General features: G+C 36.9%; 1 protein-coding gene across 4 annotated transcripts in view; it reads left to right on the top strand.

The window, feature by feature from the left end:
* The window catches only part of ssbp4 (single stranded DNA binding protein 4), a 144,865-nt gene that overhangs the window by 26,276 nt on the left and 106,560 nt on the right, over positions 1-12,029 (top strand). For all 4 annotated transcript variants that reach the window (XM_028444412.1, XM_028444415.1, XM_028444413.1 and 1 more), the window contains exon 3: positions 7,871-7,932. In XM_028444412.1, coding sequence (XP_028300213.1) covers positions 7,871-7,932 — 62 coding nt within the window. The remainder of the gene's footprint in view (positions 1-7,870; positions 7,933-12,029) is intronic.

Raw genomic sequence — 12,029 nt, 5'->3', positions numbered from 1 at the left:
GTAAAAAGTAGCTCATTTAAATAGTACTCAGAGTAAAAGTTACTCGTGACTTTTCACCCCCGCACGTTTATTTTTGGTATTACATTTTGCCACGGTTTGCATACAGTAAACATCTCATCTATAGGGACCTCCCAGTCACGTGACCCCTAGCCGAGTGTGTTGTACTGTTACTGTAATTACAAGAGGAAGATAAAGGAATTTTGGTTTTAGATTCAAAAATTGAAAATCAAACCAATTTTTAATTGTTTTTTTTTATCCCTTTTTGACCCTGATGAAGAAATTTGCCTTGAATTTGAAAATTCAATGACCAAAACATACACTGACCCACCAGTAGTGACTGTGTAGCTAACTGAGCTGTTCCACGGCTCTCTTCTCTACTATTTATTCTGTTTCTAGCTATTGTTGCTTGAAAAAAATAGATTAAAAAAAAGTAGTCAACCATACACCGTTAGAACTGTGACAAAATGCACAATCTTTGTTATCATAAAGTGCGACAGCTAAGCATTTGATTAACAATTGATTTCATGTTTAAATTAGAAAAATAATAATAATAAAATTGGGAGCCTGATGTGTCCGCTGATATTGGTTTTGTAGACTGCCACAATGGCTGCTCACACATAATGTACCTAGAAACTTAAAAAGTAACATTTGCACATTTGAAACTTCATTTATTTTCCACAAAAGCATCTGTGTAAAATAAAAGATTTGTCAAAAATGTACAATTCTTTTTTTCAATAAAATAGCGCCAATGAATTCAATTCTAAATAAATACAAAAATGATCAGGCTGTAACTATAGTTACATGTATGAACTTTAAAACAGTGCCATGCCAACAACATAATAGGTAGAATCCACAACCTGAACCATAGAACGTGGTTGGCTAAGAACTTATGAATTATGTTCAATGTGACACAATGAAACGTAAATAAAAAGACAATCATAAAAAAGGATAATTTACCCAAATTAGTTTACTTTAAAACGTATTTAAGTACAAGTAAAATCACTGATTTAGAAATACACACAAAAAAGTACAAGGACCCATAAAAGCAACACAATTACAGTAATGTGAGTACTTTGTAATGTGCACATGTGTACCTTTATCACCACAACCATTGAAGGCTAAATATTTGTCTTAGGGCTGATAAAATATGTTAGCCTCATGCTAAGATGTAGCTTCTCTCACGTGTTGCTTTCTCTTTCTTAATGGACATCCTTCCTGCTAATGGTCTTATGTGCAGAGTTTCTCTTTATTCTGCTCTATGAGGTCTTTCATGGCAAGCAAGGACAAGCCTCTGTCACATGATTCTCAGAGAGAGAGATATACACTTGTGGTCAGCTTATAAATGTGCACGTGAGACACACAGATGTGTCGTCTGGAGAGATAACAAAGGTTCTGATTGTAGAAGCATGTTTTTAGGCTCGTGAATAAAGAAGAGGGGCATTCTTCACTTCTTTGGCTTGCACACATTTCTTTTTAAAAAGATCTATTACAATGTTAAAGCTGCTGGACACAATTTATTTCATCAGATAAATCTACACCATAAACACATTGTTGATAGTGTCACACATTGCATTGTGGGATGTGGAAGCATAGGTTTTTTTTTTTAAATTTTATTTTTACTGTTGTTTTGTGATGCGCAAAACTTTTCCGACAATGTCAATTAACAGCGGAGCTCAAAACAAACTTATAAATCAAATGTGTCAAACTCAAGGCCCGGGAGCCAAATCTGGACCTTTAGAGCATCCATTTCGGCCCACACAAGAAAGTCAGAGAAACCATGAATCATTGTTTTAATTACAAACTAATTCAGTTGTAGGTATCTCCAAAATAATACACAAATTCAATGAAACTCCACAAAGTTAGCCTGGCATACACTTCCCCATGCTTATATCACGTGATGGCAGTCATTTTTAATGAAATTGTTAAAAAAACTCAGTTTTTCTGAAATCTGCAATTATTTTTAAATTATTCCACAAAATATCCCTAAATTACATAAAATCTAAAAAAATGTGAAGTAATGATCCTGCAGAGACTGATTATTGCTTTGATGTTATTGGTACCTTACATATTTTATCATTTATTTATACGTGAAGTGCAACCTTGAGCACAAGAATGTTCTTTTTTTCCCTTTGTTATTGTGAATTTTATATCTTGATAGTGCTATGAGATGACCTTTGTTGTAATTTGCGCTATATAGATAAAGATTGATTGATTGATTGATTGATTTTCCTGCCCAAAATCTGCGCCCCACTGTAGATAAACTGCTCCATTTTTGGCTCTGAACTAAAATGAGTTTTACATCCTTTTTCAGGCAAATGATCTTTAATTTATAGACCGATGTGTGACCTACACTATGGATTTATATGCTCAAAAATGTTTGTCCTGCAGCTTTAAATGCTATTAGATTCGATCAATGTAACAACTACTTTAAACAACTATCAACATACTTTAAATACTTTTCCTGTACTATTTATGCGCTATATTTTAGATTTAAATAAATGTAAAGTTTAAAAATATTAGAAATGTTTTGATATGGTTGAAATATTTAAACCACACACTGACAAACTTTAATTTAAATCCAATCCAGAATGGCACTTTTATTATTCCCAGATCCCTGTGTGAGAGAAAGAACCAGGTGGGATAAATTACCTCTAAAAAGGTCCCTCCAAACATAGTTTTTAGGACTTGAAAGGTTGCCGGTTCCCGTCGAAAGAAAGAAAAATGCACTGAAAGGTCAAAGTCACTCAACGCACAAAACACTGTCTCCAGTCCAAAAAAAGAGGTGGTTTTACATAAAGCGTGTTTGTCTTGGAGTAAAGTTGAGGAAGCTTTGTGATTGGTCACATCGCTGAGCTCCAGTGAAGTGAGTTAAGTTTTAAAAAAAAAGGTTTGATTATTGGAAATGTCAGAGGAGCTCATTGTGTTCTAACACATTTTTTCTTACATCTTGGATCGACAAAAGAAAGATCTGTACTGGTTTTTATGTGTTATTTTAGTAGAAATTTTGTAGTACGTTTAAAGAAAAAAATGAAGGTTCCAGAGCAAAGAAAAGTTTAATTTAAGCAGGGAAGGTGTCTGGTTGCCATTAGCAACAAAATAAGCTATAAGTGAATTTAACGATCATTGTTGAACAACCGTAAATAATAAAAATTTGCATTCGCACCGATTCTCTTTAGAGAATTCATTGTTCAATACTTACTAGACATTTAAAATATGAAGTAAAAAATAAAATTCAGTAAAATTAAATAAAATGAAATGAATTAAAATTAAATGAAAAAAATAAAATGAAAAGAAAAGAAATAATATAATATAATATAATATAATATAATATAATTTAATATAATATAATATAATATAATATAATATAATATAATATAATTTAATATAATATAATAAAATAAAAAGTTTTTCACAGACCAAAGTGGATTTTTTAAATTGCATTTAACAAAGAAAGTTTATAGGTTGTTGGCACCAAAACAAATCGAACCAAATAATAAAATCTACACAGAATGTGACAGAAACAAGACTATCAGCGGCATCCTGATCTATGAAGGAACGCAAAGTGAATTTTGGCGCTACCTTTTCTAAAAAATATTTGTATAATTGTTTCAATGCATTTGTCTTTTTTACGATGCTGGAGGGCGTGTTTAGTTCAGATGGACAGTAATGACTACATCTGAAGAAACGCTGCAGCTTGACCTCTGACCTCTCACTTTCTGTCATCCTGCTTCAAAAGACTGAAATGTTCCGTGTTTGCTGTGAGGGTTTTACTGGTTATTGTTCACTTACCAGTCACTGGGTTACAATGATTAATACCTCATGGAGACATAGCGACAGCTGTACATGCCTCTCTTTACACTTCAATAGATCATGCTCATGTCATCATAATAGGATGGTAACGTGATAGATATATATTGTTAAAGGCTCCCGCACTGCCTTGGCGACTTTGTATTTCGCTTCCTCGGAGTCATTTATCAGTATGTCATTTTGGGTGCTTTGGACTCTCTATTGTAATGGGGTCACTGTTTGTATTATTTCCTCTTGGAAATACAAAAAAAAGATATTATTGCACTTTTGGGTCATTAAAATTAATATATTTCCACAAAAGCTGCTAAATTGTTGACATTAGAGACAAGCTAATGCTGTTACATTGAGTAATAAAAATAAACAATATTTGGTTTTACTTAACAGTGTAGTTAAAAAAGAAGAAAACAAAGGACAGCCATTCAGTTAAATTTAAATAATTACAATTTTTAGAGCAGTGTTTCTCAAATGGGGGTACGTGTACCCCTAGGCGTACGCAATGGCACTACAGGGGGTAGTTGAGAGAGAGAAAGAGAGCGGATCATTAACAAATGACAGCATTAAAAATATGGGGTTTTCTAATGTTGATTTTCAGTTGAAAACGACAATCATTGTAAATATTTCCAGCAACTCACAAAACGACAACAAAAACCCACAAAACAAGAGAAAAATATACTGAATAATGATAAAAAGATCAGACAAACTAAGTATATTTACTACCATTACCAGCAACACACAAAACGACAACAAAGACGCACCAAATGAAAGAAAAATACACAACATAACAGAGAAACATACAAAACGACATAATAAACAACCAAACAATGGCAAAAACACACACAGAGAGAATAATATAAATAATACCAACAACACGCAAAAACATCAACAAAAACACACAAAATAAGTGAGAAATATAATGAATCATAAAAAGAACAAACAACAGCAAAATACACAAAATGACACAAAAAGCACACTAAATGATGATAGAAATGATCTAGATTAGAACTTGAACTGTTAGTGTTGGTCCCACATCAGGCGGGAGATAAATCATAAAAAAACTGAAGTAATAAATCTATTCAAAAAGAACTAAAAACTATTTTATTCCACTTATTTACAAAATGAGCTTTTTTAAAATGTGTATCATCGCTCATTCATTCCATCATTATGCTCTGTAGTTGTTTTTACCCAGAATTCTGAGCACAATGTTGTAGTCAGACATAGGAGGTACTTGCTTTGAAAAACAAGAGATGGGGGTACTTAAGCTAAACTAAAGTTTGAGAACCACTGGTTTAAACCATGGAAGGAAAACATGTTTCACATTGAAACGCACACACTCAGAGCTCCTATAAGCAACCAACGAGCTGTGAGGCTTTGTTGCATTTGCATATTTATTAGGATTATTAATAGATTTTTAGGATTATTTGGCCTCTGTATGTCACAGTCCTATGAAGAAACACACACAATAAATACAGTACATGCCTGTTTTAGTAGATAAGAGACTTTAAGCCTTGCAATTAGCCCATTATTCCTCCTTTAGCATCTCTATCACACGCACACACACACACACACGCACACACACACACACACACACACACACACACACACACACACACACAGCCTAATCACATCATCGTGAGCATCAGTGAAGCCATCTTAATGATAAACAATGGAAACCTAAAGCCCGAATGAGTCTTGTTTGTCTCGATGTACACCAGTGGTGTCACTAGGCTGGTTTATTTATTTTGCCCCGAATATAATAATATATTTTTTTAAAAATCTACTTTCCAACAGTCCTTGAACTCCCCTCATTTACCGCACGACAACAGAGTGACAAAATCCTCGTATTCTTCGCCATCTGTGATGCCAACAAAACTTAGGATGACGATACGTCCGGTGTCATGTACTGAGTATGCATCGTACTGAGATTGTATATGCGCTATTATGCGCATTTTATTTGTATATTGGATTAGGTTAGGGTTTTGGTTAGGGTTATAATCTCAGTACGGAGGTAAACTCAGACCGTGACACTGGATTTACTCAGGATATTTTATTTATTTATTTATTTATTTATTTTTTTGTCTGCACATGCTGTCAAAGGTCAACACCACAGGAAGTGCAATCATTATGAGACAGCAGTGCATATTTTGTTATTGCAATAAAATACATTGATTTATTTTATTGCTTAATTGTGACCATCACCAGCCACTCAGGATATTTTATAAATGAATCCATTAGTCCAGGTTTCCCAGGGACCCTGAACGCATCTTGGAGAACACGTTACTTTAAAACACCATAACGCCGCTAATATTTGCTTTATCTGAGAAATTCCACCAGTTTCTAAAAGCTAAGGAGTTGATCTTTACAGCCAGTATCATGACATTTTTAAAGACAATAACAACTCACTTATCTACTATATCGTATTTTGCCGTCACAAGGTAAATTCAAGAAAACGTGGAGTACTTTTGGAGTATGCCGAGGTCGGCCCAAGTGTTATCTTTTTTGGAAATCAAAATATGGTCATCTTAAGCAACATACTCTACAAAATAAATTAACGATGATAAGTACTCAATTGTCTCACTTTACTCTGAAATTACTTAAATAGAACTTTAGATGTCTGGGGATAAGCAGTAAAGCAGTCAGGTAGTTATTTAAAGGTCCTATATTATGCTTTATTAAGACCTTCCAAAATCAACTACAGCCAAATAAGGGTTATATTTTACATTGTGCAAAATAAAATACTAAGACTATACTAATACTAAGAAATATGACTTATTTTCTTTCAACCCGGAAGTTGAGACGCACGGTTTCTCGGAGCTCCGCCTCTCCCCGTGTGAGTACCTCCCATTTCATGACGTAGCCGTAGAGCCCTGGCGAAGCAGCATGGGCAACAGGCACGGCCACCAAAGTTTGTAGACAGTTCCAGAGAAGTCCGATACCGAATGTATTTCAAATATAAAGACAAAGAAGTGAGTATGGCTAACATTTTGCTAGAGGTCTGTTAAACTTACGGCTGTGTCCTCTCCATCAATGGGTTTTATTGTGGGAATCGCTCCGGTTTGAAGACGTAATTTACTGGACAATCCACTTCACCGAGCAGTCTTCTGTAAAGTGACGGTCACAGACTAACGGGTGCTGGATGGTGTGTCGCGTGCTCCCAGAGATAAATTCCAACCACTTCTGGCGAGTAGACCCTTCTTTAGGAAGTTTGAACAAATTCCGAGGACTTTCACAGTCAAACACGCATTTTTGGTTACCAGACATTATCGTTTGGTACAAAAACAAAGTCTGTTTATTTTCCCTGTGCAGACTGAATAAAAAAGGACAATGACCATCCAAACAGATGCTCGCATACCTCTAGCACCAGAGAGAATGGGCGTGTATGTTCACTGTGGAGGGGCGGCACCAGCAGCAGGCACTTCCTGGAGGGGATGGTTCATAATGCTAGTGACGTCACTGCTCGTTTTTGATAAGGAATTAACATTGTAACAAGGCTAAAAGCTCAAAAAAGTTGATTTGCATGATATAGGACCATCAAAGCTATAATAAACTGCGTATTTTGTTTATTTAGGTAAAGCATTATGAAACAATTTGCATGCGCAATAAAGCATGCAAATGGATGAGGGACAAAAAGAATGTTCCGCATGCATTTGTCATGTTCCTCTGGGCTAAGACCCAGATGTTTCAGAAACCTAGAATCGCCCCTGGCGTGCACACTGTGAACCTGTGTTTGTGTACATAGACAAAAGTTAGTTGGACTATGTGAAGCCGACAGTGGGTTTGTTATCACTTGCTCCATCTTATCTGAGTGTCCAGATACAGACGAGAGCTGTGCTGGTGAGTGAGGGCAGCAGAGAGGTCAGTCACTTACTTATCCACAGGCTGCACATCAGGAGTTTCTATCTGGCCTGTTTTTCCCCACTGTCGTTCTGATAGACTAGAGTTTAAGGGGGGGACACTAAACAGTTAACTGATTTTGTTATGCATTAAACATGATATTTTACCTAATCTCTCAGGTCTCACTATGTCTCGTTCTCTCAACACACTTTTCCTTGTTCATTTGTCTCAGATCCGATGGGAGAAGAACATCACACTTGGGGAACCTCCTGGATTTTTACACTCATGGTGGTGGTACGTAAATGTTGTTAAATTAAATGTTATTATTAAATGTCTCTTCTTGTTTTCCTTTGACCACACGTGATGTTTTTCCCATGAGCTCAGGTGAAGAATGTTGAAGAAGTGCAGAAACATTACATCTCAAACCTATTTGTTGAGTCGGTGTGTGTGAGGGAGATTGTATAAATTGATGTGTTTTGCCACTCTCTGACCCTGCTACTTGTGCAGGGTTTGGTGAGAAAGGTGCAAGTAACAGATATCAGTCCCAACAGGATCTTGACTTTAACTTTCCTAGATTTGTGACCAAAATTATATTGAATTAAGGAAAATGTTATCTAACAATTTGAGGAAAATGTAAAGATTTTATAAGAATTTTGAGTTTTTTCAACTGTTACCATTGTGCGATATAAGCACCGGGAAAACTGTGAGCCCCTGCAAATATTGTTGAGTTTCATTTACACAATAATTCATGTTTTCTGTCATTTTTACTTTCTGCTGCGGGCCGAATTGGATGCTCCAAAGGGCCGGATTCGGTTCCCGGGCCTTGAGTTTGACACGTGCATTAGATTAGGTTGAGAGCTTGATTCCCTGGCAAGACAGCACAGGGCAAAGTGAGAGGATCAAAGATCTGACAGGGATTGCTTTGTTTGCCATACATGCTATCATGCTCATCCCTAAAAGCCCTGAGGCTGGCCCTGTGTCAAAAACCCGGACACGCGACTCTGCTCATTCATCCTCTGTGGTCCCAGTGTGAGTAGTGATTGTGCAGCCTGTTGACACAGTTTATAATGGTCCTTAAAGAGCCTGGCTTCTCTCAATCTGACAGCTCTCAGGTGGACGGCTACCAGGAAAACCGACACAGTGACACCTACAAACATACAGCGCTGCCTGGACCAATGAGTGCTGTGTGTGTGTGTGTGTGTGTGTGTGTGTGCGATGATTAGCGTGGTTGTGCCGGGCTACAGTGTAGTGCAGACATAGGCAACTTGCGGCTCGGGGTCCACATGCGGCCCTTTTCTGTAATTTTGAGCGGCTCCTGAAGTAAATGCACAAAGTATGTTAAAAATGCATACAAAGTTACAGAAATATACACTAGACAACATAAATACACAAAAAACCCAACACCAAATTAGAAAAATTCCAAACAACAACAAAAACACATAACTAATACACAAAACATGTTTCCAGAATCACAAAATGACTACAAAAATACACAGATTGGCTCATTTCACACAAAACAACAAAAAACAAATGAACAAAGAGGAAAATATGCTAAATTACTTCAAAAACACACATAAAACGACAGTAAAAACACACAAGACAACAACAGAAAGCGCAAAATGAGAAAAAAATTACACAAAACGACCACAAAAAACTAAGCAAAACAATAAATTACACCAAAACACATGAAATGACAACACAAACATATTGTTCTTCCCTGTATTAATGCTCAGATTGGTCATTATTCTAAATGCTGACATGAATGTTGATAATGTGGCCTTCAGATTAGAAAATCACTTTTTTTGTGGCCCTGCTGTGGCAGAAGTTGCCCACCTCTGGTGTCGTGTGACCCAGCTCAGGGTCGTCTGTCTGGGCCACGCAGCACGTGGACAGTCCAGTACTCCAGGGTCTACAGCTACGCCACCAAGTGACCCCCCCCACCACCCCTCCATCAACTTCTAGCCTCCCCCCAAACAAAAGCTCCAGATGGTTAAGACACCACCTCCTTCATCCCGCACCCTTTGCTCCCCCTTTCCCCAACCTTTGTCTGTGGGCCGGTTCCTTTGTTTGCAGGAGAGAGACCCCCGAATGGATTAACTCTTTGCATTCCTACCCCTTTTGTGTTAAACAGCCAAAGCTGAGACCCCGATCCCAAAACTGACGAGAACCCACCCCCGCTGCCCTCCAAGTCCGCACCTTTTCTTCTCCCTCTCTCTGGCTCTGCGGTTGTTTCCTTTCCAATGGTGTTGGGGGGCGGGATTGGTTGATGGGGAGTATAGAATGAAGAAAGACTGTAGCTGTAAAACGGCAAAGAGGAGGGATGTTTGGGGGAGGCCATAAGGAAGGTTGTGGTGGGGGTCACTCATCCACATCTGTTATTATGGGTAGAAGGGTGAAGAAAAGGCTCAGCCAGGGCTGCAGGTGTCGATTGTGTCATTAGCTCTCACTCTATTGGCCAACGCTCGTTGTCTCCTCTTTATCCTAAAATCGATAACTTTAACCAGTTTTCACTTGATGGCCACCAAATGCACAATGCACCCCTCACCCCACCTCCCTACACACAACCCACCACATGAAACATATCCATATTAAACGTCAACACGACCGCACTATGCAGGGGATCCTTGGTGTGATCACCTCTGGAAAACAATTATTTAATATTTGTATTGAATGTTAAAATACAATAATAATATTGAAACAATGACACTTAGAAACTGAGTTGGATTGAAAAGAAGAATATTTTGAAAATAAACTATATTAAATAATAATGATAATAATACTTATGTTTTATATAGCGCTTTTCAAAAAAAAAAAAAAAACAAGCCTTTCTATTTCAGCTTGGCAGAACCAAAACTGTGAGAGTTCCCTGTGATCTGAGAGCAGTGTATCAGATCGTCTCACAGTTCAAATCATAGACTGTAAAAAAAGATGGACGTGACAAGCTCCTCTAAAAGTTAAGCTTTTTTTTTTAGCGCTCCTCCTGCTGACTGGCTGCGGTATAGTTCATAAACCCCGCCTCCTCAATGATAACGGATGGGATTTGGGTCAAACACAATTCAAACCATAGTGGCCACAGTTACATATTGTTTTTAAACTCGGAATTAATTATTCCGAATTAAATTATTCCGAATTGAAGTGTTCTGCTTCGTGTATACATGAAAACAGTAACTCTGAATTAAGGGTTTACATGGTTTATTCGGGTTTATTCAATTCCGCTTTAGGTCTGGGGGTTGGGAAGGCTTCTGATTGGACAGGGGCGATTGTGACGTATCACAATTAACACTTTCTTTCCGGCAACAACATAGAAGACCTCATAATAATAATAATAATAATTAATTTTGATTGTAGTTTTGAAGCAGCAGCTCATATGGTTTCACTTTCGTCTGCTGAGCAGGAGAACAAATACCATAATTTGGTCAATCAAAGCCAGCGGATAATGCAACAGCTGTTCTATCTCCACTATACAGGACAATGAGTGAAAAATTAACTTTATGATGATCCACCCGTCATTCGTGAAGCTCTGGTGCTTCATGCCCAGATGTAGCCTGTTCCATTTGCTGATATCTGTGTGTGTAATAAATCTGTGTGTGTGTGAATGTCCACATGTTTATTCTTCTGTTCATCCACTCTTTTCATTATTTCTCAATCTGTGTACTTGTGCGCTCGTGGACTCGTGAAACTTCATCACCCACGGCCCAAGTTCTGTTCCAGTCCAAAGTCCGCTTCTCAGCTAGTTCGCTGTAAATCCCCGGATGAGAACTTGCTCCGCCCGTTTTATCAAGCATGCATCAGAGGAGACTTGTGCGTACTCGGCCAGCTATATTTCCCAGCATGCACTTCGAACACGCGCATGATTACCATTTTGTAAATTATTTTTTTCTTTTTCTTCTTCATTCATTATTATTATTTTTCAAGCATTATCTTTAATCATTTAATTAATAAACGTATTTATCTACTTCATCATTCTACCATTAATAGCCAGCTATTATTATGTGTTCTTTATTTTATTGTTTTTTATTATTACTATTTTGTAAATATGTTTTTTTCCTTTTCCTTTTCCTTTTATTTATTTATTATTATTATTTTGTTCAATTATTATCATTAATCATTGAATTAATAAATCTAGTATCTAGTTCATCCTTCTACCATTAATAACCAACAATTATTATTATTTATTAATTATTACTATTTTGTAAATATGTTTTTCCTTTTCCCTTTTTTTGATTATTATTATCTATGTGGTAAAGGGCAGCCACAACATCCATACCTGTCCGATCCATTGTAAACGATCCTTTATATTTATATAAATTGCCTAAATCTCCTATTGCCTGGTTGCTACTTAGGATTTTTGTGACAGGTGTTTTTGCCCTTCCAATTAGCCATGACCAGAT

Source organism: Gouania willdenowi, chromosome 4, assembly GCF_900634775.1.
Source record: "Gouania willdenowi chromosome 4, fGouWil2.1, whole genome shotgun sequence".
Lineage (NCBI taxonomy): Eukaryota > Metazoa > Chordata > Actinopteri > Blenniiformes > Gobiesocidae > Gouania > Gouania willdenowi.
This window is presented reverse-complemented; position numbering and strand designations above follow the sequence as displayed.